The 27,999-nt window shown below is 48.8% G+C and overlaps 9 protein-coding genes across 9 annotated transcripts; 3 read left to right on the top strand and 6 right to left on the bottom strand.

Moving 5' to 3' along the window:
* Positions 1–16: 16 nt before the first annotated feature.
* Positions 17–2,125, bottom strand: CTRU02_209174 (uncharacterized protein; the record flags this gene model as incomplete). Its single annotated transcript, XM_036732752.1, has 1 exon — positions 17–2,125. The coding sequence occupies one exon, from the start codon at positions 2,123–2,125 to the stop codon at positions 17–19; it is 2,109 nt and encodes a 702-aa protein (XP_036575495.1).
* A 535-nt stretch (positions 2,126–2,660) lies between these two features.
* On the bottom strand, positions 2,661–5,220 carry CTRU02_209173 (flavin containing amine oxidoreductase; the record flags this gene model as incomplete). Its single annotated transcript, XM_036732753.1, has 5 exons — positions 2,661–3,978; positions 4,033–4,110; positions 4,170–4,349; positions 4,405–4,632; positions 4,697–5,220. The coding sequence occupies 5 exons, from the start codon at positions 5,218–5,220 to the stop codon at positions 2,661–2,663; spliced, it is 2,328 nt and encodes a 775-aa protein (XP_036575496.1).
* A 664-nt stretch (positions 5,221–5,884) lies between these two features.
* Positions 5,885–6,636, bottom strand: CTRU02_209172 (peptidyl-lys metalloendopeptidase; the record flags this gene model as incomplete). The annotated part of the gene is made up of 4 exons (XM_036732754.1): positions 5,885–5,930; positions 5,998–6,120; positions 6,175–6,338; positions 6,397–6,636. The coding sequence occupies 4 exons, from the start codon at positions 6,634–6,636 to the stop codon at positions 5,885–5,887; spliced, it is 573 nt and encodes a 190-aa protein (XP_036575497.1).
* Positions 6,637–8,375: 1,739 nt separating this feature from the next.
* CTRU02_209171 (glycoside hydrolase family 61 protein) lies at positions 8,376–9,359 on the top strand (the record flags this gene model as incomplete). The annotated part of the gene is made up of 5 exons (XM_036732755.1): positions 8,376–8,567; positions 8,632–8,761; positions 8,815–9,013; positions 9,071–9,227; positions 9,279–9,359. 5 exons carry the CDS (start codon positions 8,376–8,378, stop codon positions 9,357–9,359), a joined length of 759 nt encoding a protein of 252 aa, XP_036575498.1.
* Positions 9,360–10,151: 792 nt separating this feature from the next.
* CTRU02_209170 (major facilitator superfamily transporter) lies at positions 10,152–11,935 on the bottom strand (the record flags this gene model as incomplete). Its single annotated transcript, XM_036732756.1, has 6 exons — positions 10,152–10,921; positions 10,973–11,202; positions 11,275–11,418; positions 11,496–11,605; positions 11,653–11,679; positions 11,744–11,935. The coding sequence occupies 6 exons, from the start codon at positions 11,933–11,935 to the stop codon at positions 10,152–10,154; spliced, it is 1,473 nt and encodes a 490-aa protein (XP_036575499.1).
* Positions 11,936–13,142: 1,207 nt separating this feature from the next.
* Positions 13,143–16,519, top strand: CTRU02_209169 (nrps-like enzyme; the record flags this gene model as incomplete). Its single annotated transcript, XM_070205217.1, has 5 exons — positions 13,143–13,382; positions 13,441–14,186; positions 14,246–15,263; positions 15,319–16,005; positions 16,058–16,519. The coding sequence occupies 5 exons, from the start codon at positions 13,143–13,145 to the stop codon at positions 16,517–16,519; spliced, it is 3,153 nt and encodes a 1,050-aa protein (XP_070061292.1).
* A 492-nt stretch (positions 16,520–17,011) lies between these two features.
* Positions 17,012–17,562, bottom strand: CTRU02_209168 (uncharacterized protein; the record flags this gene model as incomplete). The annotated part of the gene is made up of 2 exons (XM_036732758.1): positions 17,012–17,226; positions 17,295–17,562. The coding sequence occupies 2 exons, from the start codon at positions 17,560–17,562 to the stop codon at positions 17,012–17,014; spliced, it is 483 nt and encodes a 160-aa protein (XP_036575501.1).
* Positions 17,563–19,685: 2,123 nt separating this feature from the next.
* CTRU02_209167 (alpha beta hydrolase protein) lies at positions 19,686–20,564 on the top strand (the record flags this gene model as incomplete). The annotated part of the gene is made up of 1 exon (XM_036732759.1): positions 19,686–20,564. The coding sequence occupies one exon, from the start codon at positions 19,686–19,688 to the stop codon at positions 20,562–20,564; it is 879 nt and encodes a 292-aa protein (XP_036575502.1).
* A 2,023-nt stretch (positions 20,565–22,587) lies between these two features.
* On the bottom strand, positions 22,588–27,615 carry CTRU02_209166 (uncharacterized protein; the record flags this gene model as incomplete). Its single annotated transcript, XM_036732760.2, has 2 exons — positions 22,588–24,321; positions 24,379–27,615. 2 exons carry the CDS (start codon positions 27,613–27,615, stop codon positions 22,588–22,590), a joined length of 4,971 nt encoding a protein of 1,656 aa, XP_036575503.2.
* Between the last annotated feature and the right edge of the window lie 384 nt (positions 27,616–27,999).

The following is a 27,999-nucleotide window of genomic DNA, read 5'->3' as shown; positions in this document are numbered from 1 at the left end:
AATCCGATCACTATCTTTATAACGGTCCGGGAGGCCACATATCCCTTATTCTCAACAGTTCAAACCACGTGTCAGGTCGGACGATCTCAAAGTCAGAACCTAGTTGCTTAACCATACGACTTACATTCGCCGGTGTGATATCGAATGCACTGAGGGCACCTGTGACAAATAAGGGGCCAGGGCCTTTCCAACTGTCCGAGATATTCCGTAGGGTCTCCGCGCCACTCTGCTCATTTGCGATGCCCACCATGTTTGTTACTGGGAAACCCTGAGTCACATTCACATCAAGCGTCCCTAACGTAGAGACGAAAGATCCGTAAAGGATTCCGCGAAGTCTGTTTCTCCCCACGGCATCACGAAAAGCAACAGTCAGCTCCGGTGTCAATGGGCTGTCAGTTGAGTTGACACGGTCGTACACGAACAGTACCTTGTCTGTTTGCGTGGATCGCATATACTCCCCGCTTTGAGCCAAAAACTCAGATAGTGCTTTTTTGGGCCAAACTCCGGGATAGGTATAACCCGCTCCATCGGGTCCTGCAATAAGCAAATCATTCTCGGTGGATGTTCTTTGGTAATAGGACAGGATGCCAGGTCCGATGTCGCGTAGCAATGGGCTGATGGTCCAACCAAGAGGAACAGATCCCCTGTCCGAATCATTCCAGTGGGAGAACATGCTGCGCTGATTGTATTGGATATTGTCGCCTTCGAGGTAAACGAGGGATAGGATAACTTTAGTGTCTTTTCTTGGGGGAGGGCGCCACGGTGGCACCTTTGGTGGATATGGATACTGTTGCACTTGATTCCTGGTTCTGAACCCACTGAATATGGTAGGGTTGAAGTAAAAGTCTGTGGCTGCCACGTATACACCGTTCTTTGCCAGTTGCGTGACACCGGTCATTTCGTTTCCATTAGGGAACCAGCCCAGGTAAGCTGAATTGGGCTGAAATTGACGGAGTAGTTTGTCAAGCATTGCCGCCTCCTGCGGTCTGCTGCTGTCCAGCCAAATACATGGAGCTGCTGTGCTGACAACGTAATCTCGAAATATTGAATTCACCCTCTGGTAACCAGGAGGTGATGCCGTTGCTGAAACTTGGAACTGATTCCACATGGATAAGGAAATAGTCATTGTAGTAGCGTTTGATGGGTAGTCGAATCTGTAAATAATTGCGGCCGTGCCGTCTGCAAACCTCCAGCCTCCGGGATTATCGGCCAAGTGTGAGCCCCCGTCGTCGAACAGAAAAGAATCTTCACCTTCAGTGCCAGGCTGAAATTCGGCTATGGTTCGATTTTGATCAGCTGTGACTTTCACGTAGTATACAGAAGGGCCAAATCCGTCTGCAGGGAAAGCGTCCGAAATATTGACATAGACGGTACCACTGCTGTTGAGAAACTGAGATAAGTTGATGATATATGTGCCGTTGTTGGAACTATCCTTGATGGATGAATTGGCTCTTAGAAGCGTATCCCAGGTCCTGTTAGCGAACAATATGGTCGAAGCAGGCTTAATTGCGGTTATGAGCCGGTCTGTGACATTTGGCCATACGTTCTTAGCTGCGTGCTCATACAGCTCATATTTGTTTTTGAAACGACCTCTTAGATCCTCAATGATAGGGATATTGAAGCGGTGCGCCAGCTCTTCCGTTGCTAAGACACCATGGGAGACGCCAGCCATAGTCGACGCTAGGTTTATGGTATCTGGTAATCTAATATCGTAGATGATTGCACCGCGAATGTCCGATTTGTACTTATCGATCAACTGGAATGCAGTACTCGTCACGTTGGTATTTTTACAGCCTTGGGATTCAAGTTGGCGTAACCAGGCCTCGTTGATCACGTCGTCGGGCGCATTGGCATCATCAGACCAATAAAGATACAAACGTGGTCGCTGCCGGTTGACCAGCCCTTGTAGAGACACCAGGAGGATCTGCTCGTCGCCTGACAACGCCGTGAGTTTGGCATACTCAATGTCACTGGAAATATCTGGGAACAAGGGCAATGCTCGGTTCCTCGGCCAGTCTAGACCTGACACGCTCGGTGCAGAGAAACCAAAAGTAATCAAGACATTTAGTATTATGAAGAAACACGCCAGGACAGATCTGTTTGTTGGTGTTCTGTTGTGTGCCATTGTCGCGGCATAGCATAGAAGAGCGATAAATCAATGCTCATGCAGCCTAATCCGACGTGAATATCCAATTGTTATAAGAACCTATTTGGGAGACTTGAAAATGAGGCGAGCAGAGCGGAGAAGAAGAACGGATGAAGTTTTGTATCAAAATTCTAAGCTTAACTCTGTTTACATGACTAGCGCATTTTCATTGAATGGCCGAAAAACATAAATATGTCGCTATGCTATAACGTGTGACCCAAGGGCATCTGTTGGCCTTTGGCGTGGAACCGTCTGAACAACATAGTAGCGCTTTGACGTTGGGGGTTCCTCAGCCCAGTCAAACAAGGTCTGCTAAGGGGTATCGTAGCCCTGTTTTCACTTCCATCCACCAGAGACGAACTTTCATTTTCTATTACACGTATCAATTAGTGCCGTGTAAGTAGGTAAGTAAAATGGCATCAGATCTCGTGGGGTTTAAAGAAGAGAGTACTAGAAAAATTTCGTTGTGATTAAAAGCTCTGAATTAATGTAAGACTATGAATGAAGAAGACAATCAAGAAGCTCTTTTCGCTCCAAACAGCTGTACATTATCCAAGGTTGACTCGACCATGCTCAGAGCTACGACAGCAGCGCCATAGAGGATCGGAACTTCTTTCCCTTTTTCAAATTGAGGATGATCAACCAAATCCTCAATCTTGGTGTGTTTATCTGACTCGATGTCGCAGCGTTTTGGCAATTCCATAGGTAAAGGATAAAATGGTAGCTTCAAGTCTTCCCGGTTTGGGCCATCATTTGGATGTCCAGAGTCGACTGCCTCATCACCCTCTGGATCCAAGAAGCCTTTCTCTAGAAGCGTCATGGCGTCTTTGTAAGGCTTGTAAGCTTCACCGCCTCTCCTCTTGTCATTTTTGCTGCCCTGGTGCAAGGAGTCGAACATGAACCAGGCAGCACGAACGACGCTTTCTAAAGCCCCAACAACCCAGGCATGATGAGCTGAAGCCGCCTCACCGACGAAGTACAGCTGGCAGGAAGAGTTCGGCTTTGTGATGGCAGGGTATAAGTCCCAGAATTGACAGGGTCCAAAGTAAGCGAACGCCCCGGCCATGTGACGGTCGCGATACCAGTCCCACGCGTGGTGAGTCATATACTCGCTCTTAATGAGATTGAAGGTGCGGTTGTATGATTCTGGGTCGCTAGGCTTTTCTGCGTGCAGAAGCGCAAGGTCGCGAATAAGAACATCCCGGAGCTCTTCCTCGTCGTAGGGCGTATCGGAAGAGATTAGACTGGCTATCCGCTGGGCTGTCTGGCCCCAAGTGTACGATACGAGAAGCACAGCAGGCTCGTCGATTGGATCCTCGATATTGTACGATGGGTATACGCACACTTGCAACGGGAGGTCTGTACGAGCGAGCCCGCCCTGAGTGATGTTGAATGGTGCTTTGCGCCACCAGGCGGACCTGAACTTCATGCCGACCTTGCAAGAAGCACCGTAGCCGAGGCATTTAATAGCTTGCTTGGTGTCCCAAAACAAACCAGCTTCAGACAGATTCATGTTGTTCATGGAACCAAGAGTGGTTGAGTTGAAAACGGCCAAGTAGTTTTCGTCCGTCTTTTGGGTATTGCTGATGGGCTCTTTCATGCTGAGCGTCATTTCGCGGGTGACAGTTTCTTGAACTTTGACGTTGGATTTGATGCCCGTGACCTGGGTGTTGTACTTGATAGCGTTCGGCTTTTTGATTTGATCCCGCATCTTTTCTGCGATTTTCTGCGCGCCACCGTCGACACACCACCAGTTTTCTCCATCTTGTGTGTTGAAGTCCAGGGCCTCGAGCACAGCCTCCGTCAAAGACTGGTCGTACCATCCTGTCCCGCTGTAGAAAACACGTTTAGAATCTCTTTAGCGGATCGGGGTTCAACTTCCTTACTATGTAGCTGTTTCCATCCACTGGACCGTATTGTAGCTGTATCCTGGCCCATCTGGAATATCCCCTGGGTTTTTAACTCTACAAATCTGTCAGAAAATACTTTTTTACCGTTACGGAACTCACTAGCGAGCACTTACGAAAGGAGAAACTGGCGGGTGCTCATCTGGTCCGAAAGCCTCAGCATGTTCCAGAATTTCTCTTCCTCTTCAGGAGTTGGTGGCTTTCCCTTCTTGCGATCATCTAAACCCCTCTTGACCGCCTGGAGATACTTATCAATGGCTCTCTCGAACAAACAGTCGGGGCTCTCCTGCAATATGCTGAAAAATAGGTATGAGTGCTGTTACAGTATGTGATAGAGCTAGTATGACTTACTGTGCAGGAATTTGATCACATTTCGGTATTCCCTCATTAAGACGCCATGGGTCAGGGTTATAGGGCCCATATGGATTGCCTACATGGCGAACGTCATTGAAATATGACGGACAGACGCCCTTATCGTCTTTGAGATAGTAAGGCACGAGGACAGGATCATCCTTTGCGCTTTTCCTGTCGCCAAGTTTCCCTTTCTCAATGCCCAAAAGCTTGAATAGTTGAAAGGTTCTAGGAAGAACATGATTAGTTCACATTGAAACAGCTAAAGAAGCAGAAGAAAAGACCGCCATACCTAGTCATCACGTCGTTTTCCGGGAAACGCATAGCTCCAACGTCGTAATAATCGTGAACGCCATGTGGGTAGAAGCTGTGAGTATACAACCTGCCTCCGAAACGATCCTCACCGGCCGCCTCCAGAATGTCATAATCAATCTTGATGTTGCCCTCGGGAGAGTCTTTTCCGAGCTGTTCGTTAATCCAGTCAAATAGCATGGCCGTGAAGAGCCCAGCGACGCCGCTGCCGACAATGCTCACTTTGAAATGGCCATGCGTCTCCGGAATGAGGCCGCCTCCACTTGCAATCTCAGTGATCTTGGCAAGCGCAGCAACTGTGTCGATAGGTACACCGGAAGGAAATTCGGTCTTAAATCTTCCATCGCTCATGGCTTTGGATATTCTTGCGCCTGCAACCTCGAGGTCTCTCTGCAACTTGTGACGGGCGACGTATCGAGCCCACTGAGCTTTGTAAGAGTCATGATAGGGATTGGGCTCAACGGGCCGTGCGCAGTCGCCTGGCAAAGGTTCGTTTGGGGTCATCTTGCAGTGGTTAAAACTGGCGTGGTTAATCAATTATATCGTAACAATGTGATTGTAAGTTTCTTCCTCGAAGTGAGATGGAAATCTTTGTAGGGAATTATGTTGAGGCACAGGAACTCGTTTCCTTTTATCATCATCCGCTTATAACAGTTGATTATGACTTCTGTTCTGATTCCTCTTCAGTCCAAGCTGAGCCATAGACCATTTTCGCACTTAGGCCGCTTAGTGGAACTACAGCGTATTGTCTCACTTCTCAGCTTCCCACGAAGAGTAGAAAACACGTCTCAACTGATCATAAATTGTTTGCATTCACTTGGTTCTGAATCATTTCTCGGCTCATTATCTGTATCTGACAACTTTAGCAGCCTTTAGCTCTCAATGACAGCGCATGCGTCGATACTACGTGTAGGTTGGCTGAAAATCAGGCCATCACTTCTGAGAAGTATGGGTAGCCAAATGTACTAACCGAAACCAGAACAAGACGGACATGATGGCTAAGCTGAACGACATCAGCTCCGTTATTACATTCCGCAATCAGAGAAGCTACACCATATGTAGCAACGGCAGTTAGGTGCTATTGGTACGCGTCTATAACGTGGTTGAAGGTTAGTCTAGTCAAAAGTCTCACGCTATTCGGTCGAAACTATTTTACTTACCAACAACTTCATGGACCCCAAGGAGGCACCTCCACCGCGAATCGAGCATGGTTGCTTTAGAACGTTAGATAGGTTGTAAAGAATGAGCGGAAGAACGGGAGATCTGATGATTTCGACTTACTCAGCGTTCTTAACAGCTTTGTTCGGGTCTTCTCGAGCGAATTGTTTACAGTAATCGACATCGTAACCGTAATCAATTGCGCCCAGGACATCCCTGAAATGAGCTGCCTCGTGTATTATAGTGCTGAAAGTTTATAAGAAACAGTGAATGTGAAATTTGGTGAGATCATGATCTTACTCCCATTGTGAACGATGCCGGCCTGTGGGTGGGAGCAGTGCTTCGTTGAAGTAGACACTACAGATCTTGACGTCCCCGTACCGGCCACCAATAGTGGCGAAGACAACATTGCTGGTGCATGCGCAGTCGTAAGAGAATGTCGTGGCGATATCGGGTGCAATTTTCTGAGCAAGCAGCCTTAGCAATCGCGGTTACGCCGAAGTCTCTCATGTAGATAAGTACCTTGAAAGCAGTCAAAACCCGATTGTATCTCTCGGTGCTAAAAGCACCATACCAGGTTGTTTGAATATCGCTTCCGTTTGGATTTGCTTCTAGATGTTCTATGGCAGCGTATGACTTGTTGGTCGCTCTTTCAATAGCTGCTTCAAGGGTGGCTATCTGGGAATCAGAACACGATGTAAATGTAGCAGCCCAGCCTCCAGACAGGAGGGAGAGTAAACTACACAACTTGAGAATCCGCATGTCGACTCAATTTACTTGGCGAACATAAGGAAGTGCACATTCAAGCAGTAAATTACTGTCCGATTTCGTGGAAGCCTTTGAGTAAACACCCTTTATAGGGCAATTTTGGCTTCTTACGCCATTCTTAAGCAAGTACAGGAGGGCTTCATTACAACTGCCGTTCTTAGGAACTTCTCCGTGTAGAGGCCCATTTGGCGAAAATGGCGTTGTGCAGAAAAAGATCGTATTCGATAGAGGAGGTTGGGCTATTGCATGGTCATGCATAGGCGAGATCAATTGCATCGAAATCTAGCTGTGGGCATACTAAACAGCACTAGACCCTAGGCACTGTGGTTCTAGTCGCTAATCTTTGGTTACCAGATTCCTGTTCTTGACTCGCCTAACACCCACTTGTTAAGGGACCCTGCCAATAAGTCGGATCCTACCGCAGCGTTATAGGTGACGAGAACTGCAGCCAAGATAGCATGACAGTGCTTTAATGGTTATTTAGCGGAAATGAAGTCCTTGGTAGGAAGGTGCACACGCTAAACTCCGAATCGGCCGTGTGGGCTCCGTCACGATAATGCCGAGTTCAGATGTCATCATCCATAGATGTCAATGCCGTCGAGTCCAAATAAACGCCGTGGCGGCTGATGTGGCTTGAATTGCATGGCCAATGGAATTAAACCCTTTACTTTCTCAAAGTGATTGGCCAGTTGTTCTTGTTCTTTTTGAGATACTGCGACAAGTGGTTGAACGAACATACTTTCAGGCTCTTGTTTATGTGATACTCATAATTCAGTCTTCGGAAAAAGTCGCTGCCAAAGGACGATGTATCCATCTGTTTTTGATGCTGAAGACTTAAACAAGGAGGAGAATACCTATATATCATCCATGATATTTGTGTATACTTGCTGAATGCGTGTTTCTAAGTTGTATGATCAATGACTACTAACAGTATGCTAATTCTTTTCCACGGATCATTATTAGGTTGAACGTATGGGTAAAAACCCTTGAACTGCTGTCAATATTTATTCAAATGGGAGTAAAAAGCCCAAGAACCTGGATCTGATACCGTACTGAGGGCCATTCTTTTGCTAGAACTTGAGATTCTCCACCTATGCCCCTTGAATCATCAAAGCAGAACTCGGTCCGCCAACCTGCCACGAGCACGGCCTAACCCTGCCAACGACCCCGCCCCCCTCAATAAGCCTCAGACTCAATTGGCCGGATCTACCTGTTTAACACCTCCCTAAGTAATTAAGCTCACACCATTATCTTTATTCCAACCAATCTCGACATCGGCAAGACTGAGCGTTTGGATGATCTGCGCCAGCGGGCAACCCTGTAGAGTCGTAGCTGTGCCGTATTTGGGAATATCCACCAATCCGGGCGATGTCCGGAGCCACTCTTGAAGTGTCATTTACATCGAACAGAGGCATTGTGCAACCAACTGCAACGATGAACACAGGCGCCAAGACATTTTCAATCTTAACAAACCCAGACAGGTGGATTCTTTGTCTGAGTGGAATCGATGCCAGCAACCTGAAATCGACCTTTGAACTGGGATCAGATGAGCAAGGAATGGCAGTTGTAACGTGCCATGACACCACGGCGAAGTCAGCCAACCAAGAGAAATCAAAAGCCTGCCAAGAAGGTGTATAAGAGTCCTTGTCCCATCCAGTACTGATATCGGTCATCTGTTCCGCAGAGCTGGGCTTTTGTTTATACCTTTTCGTTTCTCATCTTCACCCAACACAATGAAGGTCACTTCCGCAACTGTTCTCTCAGCGCTGGCCGCCACAGTTTCGGCACACGGATTCGTCCAGCAAATCTGGCTCGGCGAGGACCTCGTCGACACATGGAATCCTTACAAGGATCCTTCGAAGAAGGTCAACAAGATCACCCGCAAGTTCAAGGACAACGGGCCGGTTACTGATGGACTCTTCGAAGTAAGTTTTGCTATTCCAAAATGCCCAACTGTCGCCGACTACATGTTAACCATTGACTCAACAGACCGACGCAATCACTTGCAACATCGGCAAGGACAAGAACAATGAGCCTGCTACGGAGACCGCCAACGTTGCTGCCGGTAGCACCGTCAAGTTCATGTGGACTGAATGGAAAAGCGACCATCCCGGTCCCAGTAAGATTTGACCCGCCTCTAGTCTCGAAAACAACATGCTCATGCATTGGCAGTTCTGACCTACCTTGCCGACTGTGGAGGCAAGTGTAGCGATTTTGATGGCAGCAAGGGCAACGTCTGGGTCAAGATTGATCAGTCTGGTTACGACGCCAAAGAGGCCATCCCTTGGGCAAGCAAGAGGCTTCCCGAGAACAACAGCACCTACACCGTCAAGCTACCCTCCAAGATAGCTCCCGGAGAGTACATTCTGAGGTTTGTTTGCCCATGGCTTGAGATTTTACGTTCCTGTATTAACCTAATTGGCGACAGACATGAAATCCTTGGCTTGCAACGTACCAACAAAGACGGCAAGCTGGCTCAGTTTTACCCTGGTTGCCATCAAGTCACTGTCACCGGCAGCGGAACCACCAAGCTTCCCGAGGGTATTGCTCTCCCTGGAGCCTACAAGGCCGACGACACCAAGTCGGTAAGTTTGTCTATCATAACATGTGATGCGGGGATTCGCTAACGTTGCCAGATTTTCCTTGACTATCGCAAGGTCACTGAGTACACTCCTCCTGGAGGCCCTGTTTGGGGTGATGATGGCTGGGCTAAATAAGCTTTGAAAGACCGTTTCACCTTTTCCATTCTTCACCTGCACATACTTGGCGGTAAGCCATCGTGTAAATACAACCTTGTGTTTATTGAACATATTTTACATACAGAATAAGAATAGTACATACCTCTATCAATTTCAAGGACTAGTCCACAAAAGAGTCCACGTAATTCTATGCGAGCTTGGACTCTGAGCTCTTTGGAAAGAATCAAAACAGACAGGAATGATTTGGTGCTATAGCTTTGAGTGTGATGCCTGTTGTGAGACGAAATCTTTCAACAGGGATAGCATCAGACAGAGCAACATTCATGATTGAACGTTACCAGGTTAAATCCCACTTCACTGAAAATTAAGCTTACTTACCGGCTGGGCTGAAGACAGCTTCGGCCCCGCGATTACCGTGCACATTTTCCTCACCATTAGCTTCCAGGTCAACTACTCTTCCTCTACTCCATCGTGGCGGATTTTACAATGGGCAAGAAGACCATTCATTACCACTCTGCTTTATTATGGCATCGAGTCCCTGTGACAGCCTGTCAGCCATGGTCTACGTCGCTGACGGTGTTTGGTGAGCTGAGCACAATGTACTTCAAATTTGTGCGCTGAAATTGGGGCTACGAAGCTTGTTGAGGCTAAATCACAACTGATAAGGCATGGATTTTGTTTGTTATTCTTCGTATCTGCAATCTTACCCTGCGTATATACCTTTCGGGATGAAAATTGAAAATAAAATGACAACTAAGACATGTATCCCAAATGTTTCTTCTGAGTTAAAAGCCATTTTGTCTCTCCGTATTAGTATGCGTAAAAGTTTGTCGCTTCCTCCTGCGCAGTTCTGATCTTCCGATTCATCCGTATCAGGATAAATTTCATCGCCCATGCTGTCATGACAACACCCATCGAGAAGGCGATGCTCGCAATCATCGCTCTCCGAAACAATGGACTGTCACTATCGGGCCAAAGGTACGGAGTGTAAACGAATGACAAGTTGCCAAGGGTGTTAACCAGGGCTATAGCGGCTGCCTTCTTTTCATCTGTTTGGCCGACAGTGGCAGCAGTCCAAGCAACATTGATGTTGTTCACACCGTAGGTGGCTCCGACGAACAGAACCATGGCAAAGTAACGCGCACCAATATTCATTGTGCTGGTGGCAACTGCGAATCCGATGCTGGCTACTGTTTTTGAGGCTGTTATATGCCATGTTCGCTCGTTGAACCGACCAGAAGACCAAGACACCAACACGGAAGCAACACCGGCCACCAGATACGGCGGGCATGTCAGAACCAAAGTGATGGTGGTGTTGAAGCCAAGGGATTGAACAGCTGTTGGCATGTAATTCTTGAAGCCGTTGGCCGACAAATGAAGGTTCCCCATGAGGGCAAAAACCCAGGTGCGGTGGTCAGATGCTGCCTCCCATAAGCCGGCCCAAGTACTGGTAGCCTGGCGCTTCTCTGTTGTGTCTCTTGCAACACGATCGTGTGCTAGCTGGCGTTGCTCTGGTGTGAGCCATATAGTCTCAAGAGGCGCATTAGGAAGCATGAAGAATGCTACAACGGCAATTCCCACTGAAAGTGATGTTAGTTGGTTGATGCTGTAGGTTGAGGCCAAGAACATACCGGTGACTACGCCCTGAATTAAGAAGAGCCATCTCCAACCAGCAAGGCCATGCTTTCCATCCAAGCCAGCAAACACTCCAGCTGCAATCAAGCCTGAGAAAGCGCTGGCTAGGAGATTGCCCGTATAGAATACCGCTAACCTAGTTGCGGTTTCTTTCCGCGTGTAGAAAAGACTGACCATATAGCAGGCACCCGAGTAAAAAGGGGCCTCTGTGATACCTAGGATCAACCTTGAGCCAAAAGTTGTTAGCGAACCTAGTTATTAGAACCAAGAATTTGGTTGATGTTTGCAAAGGTCTCACCTGCAAGCAAGCATCCCATGATAGTCCTTGACAATGCAAATGAGTGTTGATACAATAGCCCAAGCCATCATCCACCCGGACATGTACCAAGCCGGCTTCACACGGGTTACCAACATGTTTGATGGAATTTGGCCGGTGATATATCTGCAGCACCCCATCAGCACTCCGTACTAGGTCTATTCCAACTGAATTGACTTGGAGAGTAAGAAACTATGGCATACCCGACGAAGAAGATGCTGACGCAAGTGTTGTATTGAGAGCCAACCATATCCAGATCTTTGTCAAGATGATTAAGCTTACCATTGACAATCGCGTTGCGGTCGAGGAAGTTCTTGAATACGTCAGCTAACGGCTAGGTATGCCATGGATCCTGCTCACCAGAAAGTACATTATCCAGAGAATTGGCTGTTGGGTATGAGAAGGTTAGTGCCGCTGTGATTATCAATACTGTAGACGATGGATAACTTACCATGAGATACATGTCAAGCTTCTTCACAAGGGCGATCTCCTTAGGGTCAACTTTTGCCATAGACCCAAACTTATCACGCTGCGGTCCAGTGTTGCTGTTTTTGAGATCATTTCTATAGTCGACGTGATCGATAGTGCAGGCTTCTTGGTCTTTGACCGGGTCGGCATCGGACTGGTGTTGGCGGACGGCCATGATGTAATTTCACAGTTAAACGTTGATTGAGGGAAACAAACGGAATGAATAGAACTGGATCTCAGATTCAATATGAAAGTAGAGTCAACAATCGCCTTTTAAGTCAGTCCAACAGCGCTCGCTGATCATGGCGCTTAAAGATGGCCGGATATCACCCATGCTTCATCACTGTGAATGGACGTACACGGAACTGCTCATCCTAGCCGTAGTTGTATCATCTTCCAATCATGGCTCAGTGAATAAGCAAACAACCAAATTGTTGTTATATAGGTATGCAATTACGTTCCTGCTAGGAAACTGCTGCGGGTATCGAGAACATCCAAATCTGGGGTACATCTGTAGCATCTTGGCTCCCCACGGGGTAGACGGGACTCATCGCTAGGTCCACAAGCGAATCCGTGATCGCGGGGTAAATGCAACGGCGACACGGTAGTAACGCACTTTGGCCCATCTGCAGCCGCCGGTGGGATACCGTCTACAACCGAAGCACGAATCCGCCTTGCTTATCCACTACGTCTTTCGTGGTTGTTTCTTTCCGCATAGAAATGAAAACAGGACCCCTTGCAAAGCTGGGCAATCCGCTCCGTCCTTTTCCATCTCACTACTGTTAAACTTGTGACCAACTCCGAGTAACCAAGATCTCGTCCAGAGTGATGTGATCGGACTGTGTTCGTACGGAACAATTCGATTCTGTTATCCGCCCACTTCTTCTATGCGGGGAAGTCAGCCAGTGAAGATCCGAAGTGCCGTTTTGTCGCCTGTGATTGGTGAGATAACGGTTTGCTCATCCGTACGTTACAACATCTTGCAACAAATACAACGGCCATTTCCCTTCCTAAACCATTCTAACCAAGCCGTCCGTGAGTGAGACCCCACCTATAACCGTCCAGTTGACACAAATGTTGTTCCGTAGCTCTTGTCTGTTTGACTGAAGCTACTTGGCCTGTTGAGGGGGCAGATTAGCCATGGCATGAGGCCGGCAAGAGACGCTTCAAGCCGATGGCAGAGACGAGGAAAAGGACACATGCGGGGTTCGTTCCGGGCCCGAAAGCCGGTGCCAAGCATGCCCTTGTATGCGGCGGTCACGGAATTGCCACGGAAACGTTGCGCTGATCAGATGCTGGCCTGACTGCATAAATTGAACGCCGCAGCATCTCTCACAGACTTGGAATGAGACCATTCATCTGCACTCAAGAAGTATTTCACAATGTATACCCAAACAACGACGGCGATGTCGTCGTCGACGCTCACAGTATCAGAGCTCGACCGTCCCATCTATACTATCGATGAGCTCATCAAAAGACGTGCTCTAGAGTTAGGCGACACTCCCCTGATTGGGTATCCCAAAGAAGGGCTGCTTGATTTTGAAGAACATAGCGCTGCTGCGATAGACAGATACGTCGATGCTGCAGTGCAGAAGCTGCAAGACATTGGGCTCTCCTCAGTTGTAAGCCTGGTTATGAATTACAATGTTGCTGTCGCACTTGCTTAATTACCGTACTTAGGATCCATCGCTGGACAAGCCTCCTGTGATTGGAATACTTGCACAATCCGGCCTCCATGTCGTTATTACCATTATGGCTCTTAGCCGTCTAGGCTATGCTGTCTTTTTGGTCTCAACACGGCTCGCAAGCCCATCAATTACCCGCCTCTGCGAACTAGCTGACTGCGCTGCCATGCTTACAACCCCAAACTTCCATCCGGTTTTATCAGAGGTTCAGCAACAACGGAGACTCGATGTGCTACCCTTGCTTTCGCACTCGGATTACTATGGCAAAGATGCCCCCAAGTTCTCCCGAACTTATGATCGGGAGAAGGAGAACAAAAAAATTGCGGCAATCATTCACTCCTCCGGGTCGACGGGCTTCCCGAAGCCGATTTACCTCACGCATAAAAGCTGCATCGGAGCATTCTCGACCAACATAGGCATGCGAGCTTTCATCGTGTCTCCGCTGTTTCATAGCCATGGCTTCTACGAGACATTCAGGTCCATATATTCCAAGAAGCCAATTTACCTTGGCAACTACACCATCCCTTTAACAAGTCAAAATCTCATTAAGATGCTTGACTACGTGAAACCAGAGCTGTTCCACGTTGTCCCATACGTGTTGAAGCTTCTTGCAGAGACAGATGATGGTATCCGCGCTCTTGCGAACGTGAAACTAGTACTATTTGGTGGAAGTAGTTGCCCAGATGATCTGGGAGACCATCTCGTGAACAAGGGGGTATATCTTGTGGGGAACTATGGCTGGTAGGTTGTCTCGATTTGTTGGAAACGGCGAGTACTCATTTTGCTAACAATCGGTGTAGCACTGAGATAGGCAGAGTCATGAACTCTGTTCGTCCCGCGGGCGACAAGGCATGGAACTATCTGCGCCCCCTCCCCGTTGCAAAGCCATACGTTGTCATGGACGAGATCTCTCCAGGTATATTCGAGTGTGTCTGCCTTGACGGCTACCCAGCAAAGAGTACCTCAAATTGTAATGACCCGCCTGGGTCTTTCCGCACACGAGACCTATTCAGACGCCATCCTACGGAACCTGACTGGTGGAGGTATGTTAGCAGACTGGATGACAGGTTCACTCTCATCAACGGCGAAAAGGTTTTGCCTATTCCCATTGAGGGCCGCATCCGCCAGGAGCAGATTGTCAAGGAGGCAATTGTCTTCGGTGAGCAGAAAGATTACCCCGGCGTGCTAATTGTCAAGGCCGACAATGCTGCGCACTTGTCTGATGCGCAGTTTGTCGAGGAAATCTGGCCGGCGGTTGAGGCTGCCAACGCCCAAGCAGAATCATTCTCTCGGATTCCTAAAGAGCTTATCGTTGTCCTTCCATCCGACGCTGAGTATCCTAAAACGGATAAGGGAACGTTCATCCGAGTGCCATTCTATCAGAAGTTTGAGAAGTTGATCCAGGCCGCCTATGAGCGCTACGAAAATGAAAGTAACACATGCGGATCGCTTTCACTCGAAGCCGAAGCCCTCGAAGCTTGGCTTCTAGAGCAGCTCAACGGAAAATCAGAGAATGCTTTGCGTTCGGTGGAGTCAGATTTCTTTGCGTCTGGCATTGACAGTCTCATTTGCATCCAGATGTGGAGCTTGATTAAAAGGCGAATCGACCTCGGCGGACGACAGGGTCAATTGGGCCAGAACATTCTTTATGAAACTGGAAACATCAAGGCGCTTTCCCGTCATCTCGAGGCACTTAGGAATGGAAGGGAAGATATCTCAAAGGATGAGCTTGAGAAGATGGAGGAGTTGATCGCCAAGTACTCCTCATTCAAAAAGCATGTTGCTGGAGCAGCCTCCAAGCCCGAAAATGAGGTTGTTGTGAGTTGGTTTAGTCAAGTTTTTATACTGAGAAAATTGCTAACACTTTCAATAGCTAGTAACTGGTGTCACTGGTGGACTTGGTGCCCACATTCTAGCTCAACTAACCTCCCTCCCACACATCTCGGAAGTTTGGGCCGCCGTCCGCGCAGCCAACGATACAGCCGCCAGGACTCGCATCACAGCATCACTCTCCTCCCGTGGTATCTACCTCACGCCATCACAGCAAGCCAAGGTCGTGCCGCTAGCAACTGACCTCGGCCTTTCAGACTTTGGCCTCGGTACCTCACGGCTGTCAGAGCTCAAATCCAAGTTGACGATGGTGATTCACAGCGCCTGGGCTGTCAACTTCAACATCCCCGTGCAGAGCTTCGAGGACCAGCACATCAAGGCGGTCTACAGCCTCATTCAGCTCTGTCAGTCTGTCGAGACGCCCGCTCCGGCTCGCTTCTTCTTCTGCTCCTCGGTCTCAGCAGCGGGTGGGACGCCTCGGCCAGGCATTGTAAAAGAAGGCCCCGTACCAACACCGCGCAACGCTCAAGGGACAGGATATGCTAGGTCTAAATATGTGTCTGAGCATATCACTCGAAATGCAAACCTAACTGTCGGTGCTTCCGCGAGGGTTCTGAGAATCGGGCAGCTGGTTGGAGACAGTAAAGTTGGGGAGTGGAACACGACGGAGGGTGTCCCGTTGATGATTCAGACGGCTGTTACATTGGGTGCTTTGCCGACTCTGGATGAGGTGAGTCGCACGCATGCATTATTCTTCGTTTTATTGACTAATCCCGTGGCAGGAAATGACTTGGCTTCCCGTCGATCTTGCCGCTACAACTATTCTGGAGATGACCAATGCCAATAGGAGCAGGCCGGCGGAACAAGTTAGCGAACGAGACTCTGACGCAGATTTGGTGTACCATGTCCTTAACCCAATCCGCTTTCATTGGACCCAGCAAATGCTCCCTTCACTCTCGAAAGCCGGCCTCCGGTTTGAGGCACTTCCAACAGACCAGTGGATGGAAAAGCTGCGCAATTCGGAAAGAGATCCGGAAAAGAATCCGCCCATCAAGCTATTGGGTTGGTTTGAGAGCAAATATGGCCACGGCGCTAGCTCTGCGGGTAAAGGTGGCCTGGAGTACTTGACGGGGGAGAGCATGAAGGACAGCCCAACGTTGAGAAACTTACCGGATGTAACGGACGTGTTGTTTGTGCGGCTAATGATTGAGAGGTTGAAAGCGCGTTGGAAGGCTGGGGTGTAATGTGCAAAGCTAGTTGATGAAACAATTGTAATGTATTCGAGCTTGTCTAGAAATCTTTGTCGACACAATTCGGTTCAACGAGCAGCTGAAACTGTGAAGTCGTATGCAGCGTCTAACCTCGGATTTTTATATTGAAGTAGGTAGGTCACATATTACAAATCACACAATGTTACAAAAAGTTTGAAAACCGCACCAACAAATCTGTAATTTGATGCTAGTAATAGTATGCGCTGCGGAAGCACTGGTGCGACCCTGCAGCAGAAGAACGTCGAAGTAGACCGGCCAGCAATGCATGCATGCTACCGTGAAGTCCTAAGCTCGCCCAAAGGCCACTGCCGCCGAAAAGAATGTCTAAAAAGGCTCGTCGCCCATCTAATAACAAATGCACGCCGTGCCAGTATCCGCGTCCGTGTCCCAAATGAAGATGATTGTGTAACCCGAACGCCAGCCGATGTAACCCATATATATGTACAGCTCGTTTATCCCAATTTTTCAAATCATTGCAGCAGCGAAGGCGGCGGCACCGACCATTCCAAGGCTGTATTCCCGGCGACCGGCAGCGTTGGGTTGCGATGTAGCGGTAGCGGCAGTGCTGCCAGTTGCGGTGCCGAGCGCGCCGGTAACAAGGTTCGAGGCGGATGCGATGGCAGAGGGGTTCGGGTTGTTCTGGACATTCTCGCAGATTTCAGGCGCGATCCTCGCGGCGGCTGTACGAAAGTTAGAGGTCAGTCATCATGCTGTGTATATAAGACTGGAAGAATAAGTGAATACGTACTTGCAATGTCATCGGTGGAGCATCCGGCCGTCAGGACACAGGGCGTCAAGGTCGAGATCAGCCTCTCTTGGTTGGTGCACAAGCAAGAAAAGTCCGTGGCAGAACAGCCGATGGTCTTGGCGGCGCTGTTGAGGCAGCTCACAGCACAGGTCGGAAGCTGGCTGACGAGACCGGGGAGATCGGTCGAGCCGGAGGAGGCAGCGGAGGTGGTGGCAGATTGGGCAGCGGCAAGGCCGAAGAAGAAGCCGAGGGCAACGGTGTACTTCATTTTGGGCGTTGGATGGGAGGTTTTCGACTAGTCAAGGTGTATCGTGAAGTTCGAATCGTGAATCAACAAGATCTTTGAGATATGTCTTGCTCAGTGCGTGATCAACGGTTTATTTTGAGTGTTTCGTTGAAGTTTGGATTTACGACAGTGATGAGTGGTTATGTGACAGCTCCCTTCACTGAGATGACAAGATGGAAAAGTCTAGATGGAAATGAAGAGCAATTAGAGGCCCTGCAGGAGAAACAAGGTAAAAAGTGGTGCTTGCGGGTATCAATCTCACATCAATCGAGGGGTGAAGAAAACAAGCACCTGGAGAAGGAAGAAGGGCCTGTGGATATAATAAAGCAGAAACGAGGAAGCCAACGCCAGTGATAATCGATGAATAAGATCCCAGAAAGCGGCGCTCGGGAAGGAAAATACGAGACGTGGTGGTTCCTTCAGGGGGCAAACCGAGCCAAGGATCCATGAGCTTGCAAATACGACTGCCCAGCAGTTTACTGCCAAATGGTCGCTGAGGTTGTGAGATCAGCAGCTCCAGCTCCGGTTTTCTTTTTTTCCTAATGGTTGACACTGCCTCGATGCCGCGCGGTCTATCCTTGGCATCGTCCAGAACCACTTGGGTAGCAGTTGGCCAATCTCTCTTGATTATTCATAGGTGTGAATGGCGATGAAGTTACAGGTTGAGCACATGGTCATGCAACTGGCGCTAGTGTTCAGCTACAGTGGATGAAGGTTCTGAGTATGAACCTTGGTTTATGCAGTCAACATTAACGGCCAACGCGAACGGTGTGTTTGCAGCCCTCGTTTGTCAAAGTCCAGACGCATTTGGCTCTGCACATGCCGCGCTGTTCGGATGAGGCTCCGTGGGATGGGATGGCACATCATCCATCAGTCACTGATTCTAGACTCGCCATCGAACTTGACCAGCCGGAAGTTGTGGAAAAGGGGTCCGTTTGGCGTGCACATCCTGTATCCTCGACGGCTGATGTCATGTCTATTTTAGTGGCTTGCCCCCTGACGCAGACCCGCTGAGCCGCCCTTGGCAAGGATGTTTGAGATGGCGAGTAATCTCCAGTCTCCCAATCTTCAATCACTCAGCTGTGACAATGGCAATGGGCGCTGTTTTGCGTTTTGCTAAGAGTGGCTTAGTGATTGGCGATAGAAACGGGCCAATCATCGCCACAAACCCAGTTGAAGATTCCGATATGTCGGATTCGCTATACAGTCACTGTTCCCTTCAAGCCATAAGCATACCCTGACCAGGGGCTCGGTATCGGATGGCTGAATGCTTCAGATCTCTCGCAGGCCGGTGTTTTCATCCCTCCTTCCAAGTTCTTACGTAGGACTCTGTTTGAAAAATGTCGGTACTTGGTAGCACTCCTGTAACTACCATGTGGTGGCTGCATGAATGATCTTCACGCCAACTGAATCACTTAGCCGTCCGCTCTGAAGCTCGAGCCAAGCCGGTCCGGGTTTTCGAAGGCTTAGCAGGAGCTTGGGACCACAGATGAAAACAAGCTCGACCAGTGAAGACGGTTGCCTGGGCTGAAGGCATTTCATCACACTGCGAAGGTTGCCTGTGCGGTGACTTCAGGTGAAGCTAATGAGCGCATGGTGAGTGTATCCTCCTGGGCTGACTCACCATCTGGTTATACGAGAAACAAATGCCTCAAGTATGCCTCGTGAAAATGGAGAGGGTTAAGATTCGATGCGACACGAAGGCATAAAAGCAGAGCAGATCAAAAAAAAAAAAAAAAAAAAAAAAAGAGGTAGAGAGGGCAGACACAGCTACCCTGAAGAATATGGTCATAGTCGCAGTCTTTGTTTTATTTACTATGTATTTTAAAGTGAAGACGCCGCTCATATAATGGCCGCGTCGGCAAAAATGAGAGCACGCCGACGGCCAAAGTCCACAGTCTCCGAGCCTTTCGGCGCCTATTCCCGCTAGACGTTCCACTTCGGCGAACCTTCCGTGATGTACACGGCACCGAATGATGGGCTTCCGGCCGGGAGGCATAAAGGCGACTTACAAATTCTACCGTAAAAGTCAGATTATAAATTTTGAACAAATTTCAGGCCAAGTTTGAATATTTTCACAGCACATTTGATTTTCTCTTGACTTTATGGGAAGCAGGCCGAATATCTCAACAATGACTGCAACACAGGTGCACAGCAACGGCACGAAGCCAAACCAGGAACTCATCTGGGAAAAGGTCCAACTTACCATTGACAACACCAATCTCTCAATCTCTACGGTACATCGAGAAGGCCCCGCAGATCCTATTCTCTTTCTCCATGGCTTCGGTAGCACAAAAGAAGACTATACCGATATCAACCTTCATCCTTCTCTCTCGAAGTATCCGGTAATCGCCTACGACACCCCCGGGAGCGGTTCTTCCACAACATCTGACTTTTCCTCTCTTTCTATGCCCTTTCTCGTTGCTGTCGCCGAAGCAGTTCTTGCACACTACGGTGTGAAGAGATACCATTTAGTCGGTCACTCCATGGGCGGCCTCACAGCACTCCTTCTCGCCCAACGAAACCCCGGTTCCGTATTGAGCTTCACCAACATCAAAGGCAATCTCGCACCGGAGGACTGCTTCCTCAGCAGACAGATCCTCGAATTTCCTTCCAACGACCCAGAGACCTTTGTAGAGGAATTCATCGAGCGTACACGCCATTCAGCGTTTTTCGGTAACGGCGTCTATGCCGCTGCCTTCAAGGCCAAGGTAAAGCCTGGGGCAGTGCGTCCTACTTTTGAGAGTATGGTTCACTATTCGGATAATGGAAAGCTCTTGGATATTTTTGAAGGTTTTCCGTTTCCCAGGATGTTCATGTTCGGGTTACAGCACGCTACGCTGTCCTACCTTCCGAGAATCGCAAAAGCAGGGGTTGAATTGGCCGAGATCCCGAAGAGCGGGCATTTTGTCATGTATACCAACCCGGTGGCTATGTGGGAGAGGATCGAAGATTTCTTAAGTCGGATTCCAGTTACGCCGTAAAATACCTAGGAAGCATAACGGGATAACCTTGGTGCTACGTTCAATAGACAATTCGCGGTTGTGCGCGAAAAGCGGTCAGCATTAGCAGATCCGCCCCGGGCCCCGCCTCCGTGGTCTGTTCGCCGGCGTGGGGCCCAACCCACGCTTACTTCCGGGCATAGCCCGTTACAGGTTGTAATAGTCAACAAGTAAGAACAATTCAACTAAAAAGTTTTGCATTCTTAAACTTTTTCTACTAAAACATATGCTTCATGTCTTCTCAAAAATGCTCACCAATTTTACGCAGGAGGATCTTACTTTATGTGACACAGCAAAATCTCAGTTATCTAACACCGTTCCACGCAACAATAAAAAGCACTCACGCTCTGCTCCTTTCATTAAGAATGTGACATAAGGAAAGTTGGAAGCAAAATTTTCAAAGAAAAAAAAAGAAGATTCATAGATTTCTACTGATAACGACAGGCAGTATAGACGTTCCCTCCTGTTTTCCAGATCATTCACATTTTCACATTATCTTCACTTCCTTAGGCAGCTTCTCTGCACCACTTTGACTTTCTAAGCCTCAGGGCCGCCTAGTAAATGGTTTAATCAACCTTGGAACATTAGTTGTCAGTCTTGTCAATAGTTCGAGATCGTTGGATGCCCCTATTCGTGATTTCCGGTTAAAACATAATCTACTAGAACAACCTAAGTGAGCACTTACACGAACTCCTCCTCAACCTCAGGATTTCTGATCATTCGCCTATGTGATCCCTTTTGTGTCACTTTTGTTTTCACTTTTGTTGTAGGGCGCTTGAGTTCCATAATTGGATCTCCGCCTCCTCGACCGCCACCGCCTCCCCCTCCACCCCCACGACCCCCACGACCTGGGTACATAGGGGTGTTGAGGGGTGGAAGCATCAGAGGCGGTGGAGCCATAGGTACTCCAAAAGCCGGGCCTCCCATCACACCACCCACTACCATGATTGTCATAGGGGGGCGATCAGGGCTCATGCAGTCACTGGCACACTCTTTAGGAATCCGTGGAGCTACAAGAACTGCTGGCGACAGCAACAGAAGGGTACACGGAAATACGAGCATTATTATGTGACGTCCGAGGTGAAGAGGTCCGTTGAGTGCGTTTGCTCAATGTATGTCAGTAGTGAATAATATAATGACGCAAATAAGTCGCAAAGAGTCTAACGAAGAGTTTATCGTAGACTGAGACGTCGGAATGCTCTCTACTTATACTGCTTAGGATCTGAACTTGGCGTATACTGGTATCAGAGAGAGAAATAATTATCCAAGACAAACAACTGCGGGGGCGCATTTTTGAGCCCTTTTTGAACCTAGAGCATTTCCATACTTTCATCTGCAAAAATAGCCAATCAGGAACTATTTCTACTGAAATTTTGTTTGATATCTAGGCCCTGTACGGTAAGAAGCTGCCGACACATAGGGTTATTTTTTCCCCTTACTGCGGGTAGCTCCTTTCCGTTTCGTAAAGCTAAAAAAGGAAAGTATATAGATAAAGTTAGGTAGTAAGTTTTTATATAAATTTACTGTTGAAAACAAAGAGTAAAGCTTGACTGGCAAAGACCCGGTAAGAAGCTGCCGACATATAGGGTTATTTTTTACCCCTCACTACGGGTAGCTCCTATTAGTTTCGTAAAGCTAAAATAGGAAAGTATATAGATAAAGTGTAGGTTTCACAGGGGGTGAAACAGGGGGTGAAACGGAATTCCGTTCGTCAATAACAAATAACAGTAAATTGGTTCTAATCGATGGTTCATGATGATAGTTGAAAGTGGTGTTGTTGACTAGAAGGTGGGGATATTCCCCCTTGGCCTGTCACGTGGGTCTGGGAGGCTTGGGCCTCTCAGCCTGGCGGGCGTGTGGCTGGAAGTGCCACACGACTCCGTATTCCAACTATCGCAACACTGGAAACTCTCTTTTTATGGTGTTGAAGCGGTTGGAATACGTTGTCCCTATACAGTTTCGTCTCCTCGTCAATTCGGCCTCCTATCCCTACTTTCTCCCGTAGTTACGGTCTTGTTACCCATCCCTCCATACGTATCGTTATCGTGTTGCTATCAACGAATCTCTCGAGGGCTCGATTTGGTTTGCTCTTCGTGAGGGCATCAGCAGGGTTGTCTTCGCCGTTAATCCAACGAATTTCTTGTAGTTCTCGTCTTTCGTACGATTGTCTCAACGCCATGATATCGATCATGAGTCGCTTTTCTTTGGTAGTGCCCAGCTTCACGAGACACTCGTACAGCGAATAAGAATCGGTACAGACAACTGTCTGAATCGTTGGTAGGTTGAGGTGGTCAGTGATTGTCGCCAGGGTTGTGGCGAGGGCGTAGGCCATATCGACGCCAGCGACCATCCCGTAGATCTCTGACGCTAATACGCTGCGGGTGACTCGTTTACTCTTCGTAGAGCTGTAATGAACGAGGTTACCGTGAATCGTGAATTCTCCGTTGTTGCTGTCAGAGGAAGTGTCGTTGGCTAGGATGATCAGAAACCCTAATTGGGAGGAGAGGTCGTGGTTATTAGCGAACGACCCGTCAACGAAAACGAATAGCTTGGCTGTTGTAAGGTCGAGTGGGATAAACGTTATTCCTCGGTTAGGCGATTCCATTTGCCATCGAATCCGTTGATTCAGTGCTTTTATCGCTTCTGGCGAGGGGTCTTGGTGTTGGGCAGCAGTAGATAAATCGAAACAGGCCTCGGGTTGGCAAATTGACGCGATGTACGCCCCTCTGGCGCGTTGTTCGACATATTGCTGTTTTGGGTTGGGTTCAGTAGTCTCAATACATCGTAACTTCTTGGCTTGTCCCTTTTGCCTCAAATTGATCGAATTGTCGGTTGACAGCGCGACTATCCCTCCGTTGAATTGGAGGGGTTCGTCAATTGTGAGGATATTCTTCGCTTTTGCCGTAAAAGCCGCTTTTTCTAACTGTTCGTCTTCTAATTGTGAGAACGCCTTGTCTGACAAACCGAGGGTATCGTCGGTTTGCATGCCGATACAGCCAAAGTGTGGATTTTCGGTAGATGAGATCAATAGGCATGGATCGTACGAAGAAGTAACCATCTGGAGATTCTCTCTGTGATGCTTGTGATACGTTGCCCACCAGTGGGTTCCAGCTTCTGCGATTCCGTACAGAGGCTTCACAACCTCCATAATGGTCCCTTTTGGGTACTGGTCTTGAATTTGCTTCGGTGGGTAGGCGAGAATAGTACGATTGAGCCTTGTGGAGGATTGAACGTAGGCTTGTGTGATATCTCGAAGCCATAGTTGTTTCCCTTCTCGTAGGAGTGACGGGGTAATTGACAGAATTAGCCGTTGACTCGCCCGCTGAATCGTTGGCGATTGGGTCAATATAGCCTTCTTGCCATCGTCGGCGTAACCCTGTATTACAAGTCTCGATTTCTCGTAGGGTTCGGTTGTTTTACCCTTGACTTCGTTGACGATACGAGATCGGAAGATTCGTACGTTCTGGTGCCTTCTCTTATTGAACTGGGTGAATTTGAACACTCCTCTAGCGATGAGGCTGTTGATCTCTTGTTTAGTTGACTGTTCGAACGGTTCGCCTGGTGTAGTAATAACACCTTCTCGTCGTAGTTTGATTGCTAATTCTTCGTCTGCTTGCTCCTTAATCGATAGGAATATTTGTTGATAATCCGGGTCATCGTTGAATTCCTCTGTGAAGTGGGCGATTGGCAGTGGTCTCTTCCGGGGTCTGCCCGGGCGTCTTCTCGGTGGCTCCGGTGCCTCTTGCGGTTCGTCCGGTTCACTGCCTCAGCCGGCGACGATAATTTCGTCGCGTACTACTTCCTGCTGCGGTATCTCAGCTTCGGGTTCTTCTTCTTCTGGCGCGGCGATGGAATTAGGTGGTTGATCGGGATCTTCGTAGTATGGTTTGACTACGGTAGACCGGAAGGTCTTCGGACCACGTGGCGTATCGACAGTACAGGTTTCGCCGTTTATGGCTGCTAAAGTAAACGGTCCGGTCCAGCCCTTCTTTTCGCGCCATACTCGTACTTGCGACCGTAGCGGTAAATTAACAATTGGCCCTGTATCAGGGCCATTGCGGGTGGCGATAGCTTCTGCCACCTGTCGCCTTGCGTGAAGTTCGCGTACTTCGCTCGTCGCCTTCTTAATCGCTTTCGCCCGCCTTGTGACTTCGGGAGATGGCGGCGAATCGTCGGTAATTCGTGGGTACGAGCCGAATACCAAGAGTGTTGGCACTATTCCGTTCGGGCCAGCAGTATCGTTAACTGCTTTGACTGCTGTTTGAAGTGCTGATTCTGGCGTAATTGTTGGGTCTTCTGCTCTGATGATTTCGTACGCCCTCCTTAGAGGTGTATGGTATCGTTCAACTTTCCCAATACTGTTGTGGGCTTCTATGGGAATTTCCTTGATTTCAATTGCCATTCCTCTCGCCGCGTTTCGGAATTCTGTTGAGCGGAAGTTTGTTCCAGCGTCGGTAACTAGCCAGTCTGGGGGTCCCTGATACACATCTATCCAGCAGAGGCGTAGGGCTTCCCAAGTGGCTTTCGCAGAAATGTCCTCAAGGAACCGGGCGGCGTTGAACGCCGTGGCGGTATCGACGACGTGGAGGACCGGTCTGTTACCCTCAAGGTACATCACGTCGGCGATAACCTCGTAGTTGAATTCGTAATCGTCTCGTAACGTGAATTTGAACCGTGATGGCGCTGGTGCGTGCATTTGGCATCGATGGCAGACTTTCGATAGTTGCTCAATTGCCGTAATTTCAACTGGGTGGCCGGCCCTCTGGAGCACCTTGTGTAATCGTTGAACAGATGGGTGTCCGAAGCGACGGTGAACCCGTCGCAATTCAGCGTCTGTGAGGTGGTTCCAGGCGAGTGGTTTCTCCTTATCGAGTAATAACCATGGGTGGCCCCATTTGCGAATAATAGGTACGACCTTGTTTCCTTGGATGAGGGTATTCGTAACGTTGTTAAAGTAGACCTTCAATCGGTCCATATCTCCTAGGCACATAAGGAAGGGAGTGTTAGTCTCAATAACGTGAAATTTGACGCTTCCAAACGGCGTTGGCACTTTGGTAGTCCCTATAGACTCCAGTGGTATCCCATCGCCGAATTTCACTGTAACGCCGCCAGCCGCCTCAGTGTTTAACGTAATTCCTTCGTAAATTTGTTGTAGGGCCACGAATTGTGGGTGGCCAGCGGTTGAGAATCCTGCTGCGCCCGAGTCGGGCATGATCCCTTGGAAGTTCTGGGCAGAGTAGCGTCCCTCGAGTGTGAATTGCGAAGGTAGCTCTTTCGGTTCTGGTTGGTTGCGGAAGAGGTCTTCTTTCGTAATAGCATGGCGGGTTGACTGGTCTGCTAGGATCGTGGCGATCCTGTTGCCGTCAATTGCTGTTGTAGTGAAATAGGCGGTGACCTGGAATTGACTGTCGCTGCCGGTCTCTTCCTCTTCGTCACTTTCACTGGTTTGTTCGGTTACGTGGTAGTATTGCTGGGGGTCTTCGGCGGTAGGTTGTAGGTCTAACCCGTCGAAACCCTCGTATTGGACGAGAAATTGGCCATATGCTGGAAGTGACGTATCCTGGGCATATTGGGTGGTTTTGAACTTCTCGTACGCTTTTCGTCTCTCTTCTGTGGTGTGTTTGGTTGACCAGCAGTTAGGTTTTCCACACACGTAGCACTTCTTAGGCGTTGGCGGTAATAGGGGTCTGTCACGGCTTCTTCCTCGTGATGATCGACTTCGTGATGAACGACTGTATCGTGAATAACGCCCTCGACCGTTGAAAGTTCTGTCGGTCCAGTACTGCTCTGGTGGGTTGGCTACTGTGTTGAATTGTTGTTGGTTGAGACGGGTAGCTGTCTCGATCGACGAGATTAATTGGCTGCGAAGTCCCTCGTACGTCTCAGCCGGTACAAATAACGCCATTGCACACTCTGGAATATCTCTACAAGCGTGTAGAAGTTGGGTATGGAGGGATCGGTCGTTGTGATCCTGTTGTGGCAAACCGGGCTGAATCTTGCTTAATTTGTCACATAGTATGTCAAAACACTCCGATTTGGTCTTTCCAGGGTTATCGCGAATGATTTGGGGAAGAGTAGTTGTATTCCACTGCGTAACGTACGCTTGTTGCCTTTCCCTAGTCTCGAAGTGTGATTTCAATTGGTTGATCATGGTCTCGAAGTTGGGCTGTGGGTTGATCACTTTAATCGAGGCGTAGAAGTAGGTTTTGGCTATTCCTTTCAGTATTAGGGGAAGTGCCCTGTTGTATTGGGAGGTGTGAATTCCCAGCATTCTACAGTGATCCACGAATACTGGCATCTTCTTTTCGAGTACATCGTACATATCGCCGCTGTATTTCATATCGTCGGGGTACAGTTTCGCGAATTCTGTTAATTGCTTTCCGATACGGTCTGTTGACTCGTATGGTTGGAAGTCTGTTAACGGAGAGACCGTGGGATGTGGCGGTCGGTACGGTAGTTGCCACTGTTGTTGTTCTTGTGGAGGAGGTGGCTGTAGGGTTGGTTCGACTCTTCCTCCTGTGCTGTTGGCTACTGTTGCCGGTCTCGTGATCTCTTCGTGGAATTCGGGGTCTTTTATCAGAGCCTTCAGGTTGCGATATCTCTTGACGCCTTGTTCGAGTTCTTGGGGTGACCAGTAGTGGAATTCTTCCTTTTTGAGGGCTAATGCCACGTTTTTCGAGATTTTCTTGCCATCCATTTCGACGTAGACGCCGTTACCGATTAAATGGTCTCTGAAGAATCGTAGGATTGGGGGAGGTACGTTCTGGAAGTCTTCTTCTGACCAGTCGGCGAAATCGGGAGAAACTTCGTTCCATAGCTCGAGGCCCGTGAGATTCCTCTTCTCATAGGTCTCAAGTAGGAAACCCATATAGGAACCCAGTTGCTGTGGGCTAGCGTTTGTAAGGTCGATTGCCCAGTTGCCCCATACTGCTGGATCGATCATACTTTCGATTCTCTGTGGGATGGGGACTGTTGATTGGCTTTTGGCAGTGACGCCGCTCGCGGGCGATCCTTCTCGTGAATTTCGCTCCATTCTGACAGTATAAAAGGATTACTTCGTAGATTCTCTCGTGAATCTCTCTTTCTCGCTTCGGGCTTCGCTCCTCACTGTTGGGAAGTTTAGAATCTAGCGGACAGTTGGCCTTATGACGCCCACAACCACGTGCGTTTCTCCTAAGCCGCAGCCTCGGAGGCGTATACGTATAGCTGTATAGGCGGATTACCGCCGGTAGTCTCCGCTCGCCTTTCGGCGTGTTCTTCTTCTAGTGGGGAGGTCTCTTGTGGCAGGCGCCTCGCGGTTGGCACCTCGTCTGGGGATTTATTGAGAAACTAGCGGGCGCCTCGTGATTGGCACCGCGCGTGGGGGATAGTTGTAGTTGGGGAAGTTGTTGTCCCTTGTGGGATTCGTGAATCTTCG

The sequence above is a fragment of the Colletotrichum truncatum genome, assembly GCF_014235925.2.
Source record: "Colletotrichum truncatum strain CMES1059 chromosome Unknown Contig_0005, whole genome shotgun sequence".
Taxonomy (NCBI): Eukaryota; Fungi; Ascomycota; class Sordariomycetes; order Glomerellales; family Glomerellaceae; genus Colletotrichum; species Colletotrichum truncatum.
This window is presented reverse-complemented; position numbering and strand designations above follow the sequence as displayed.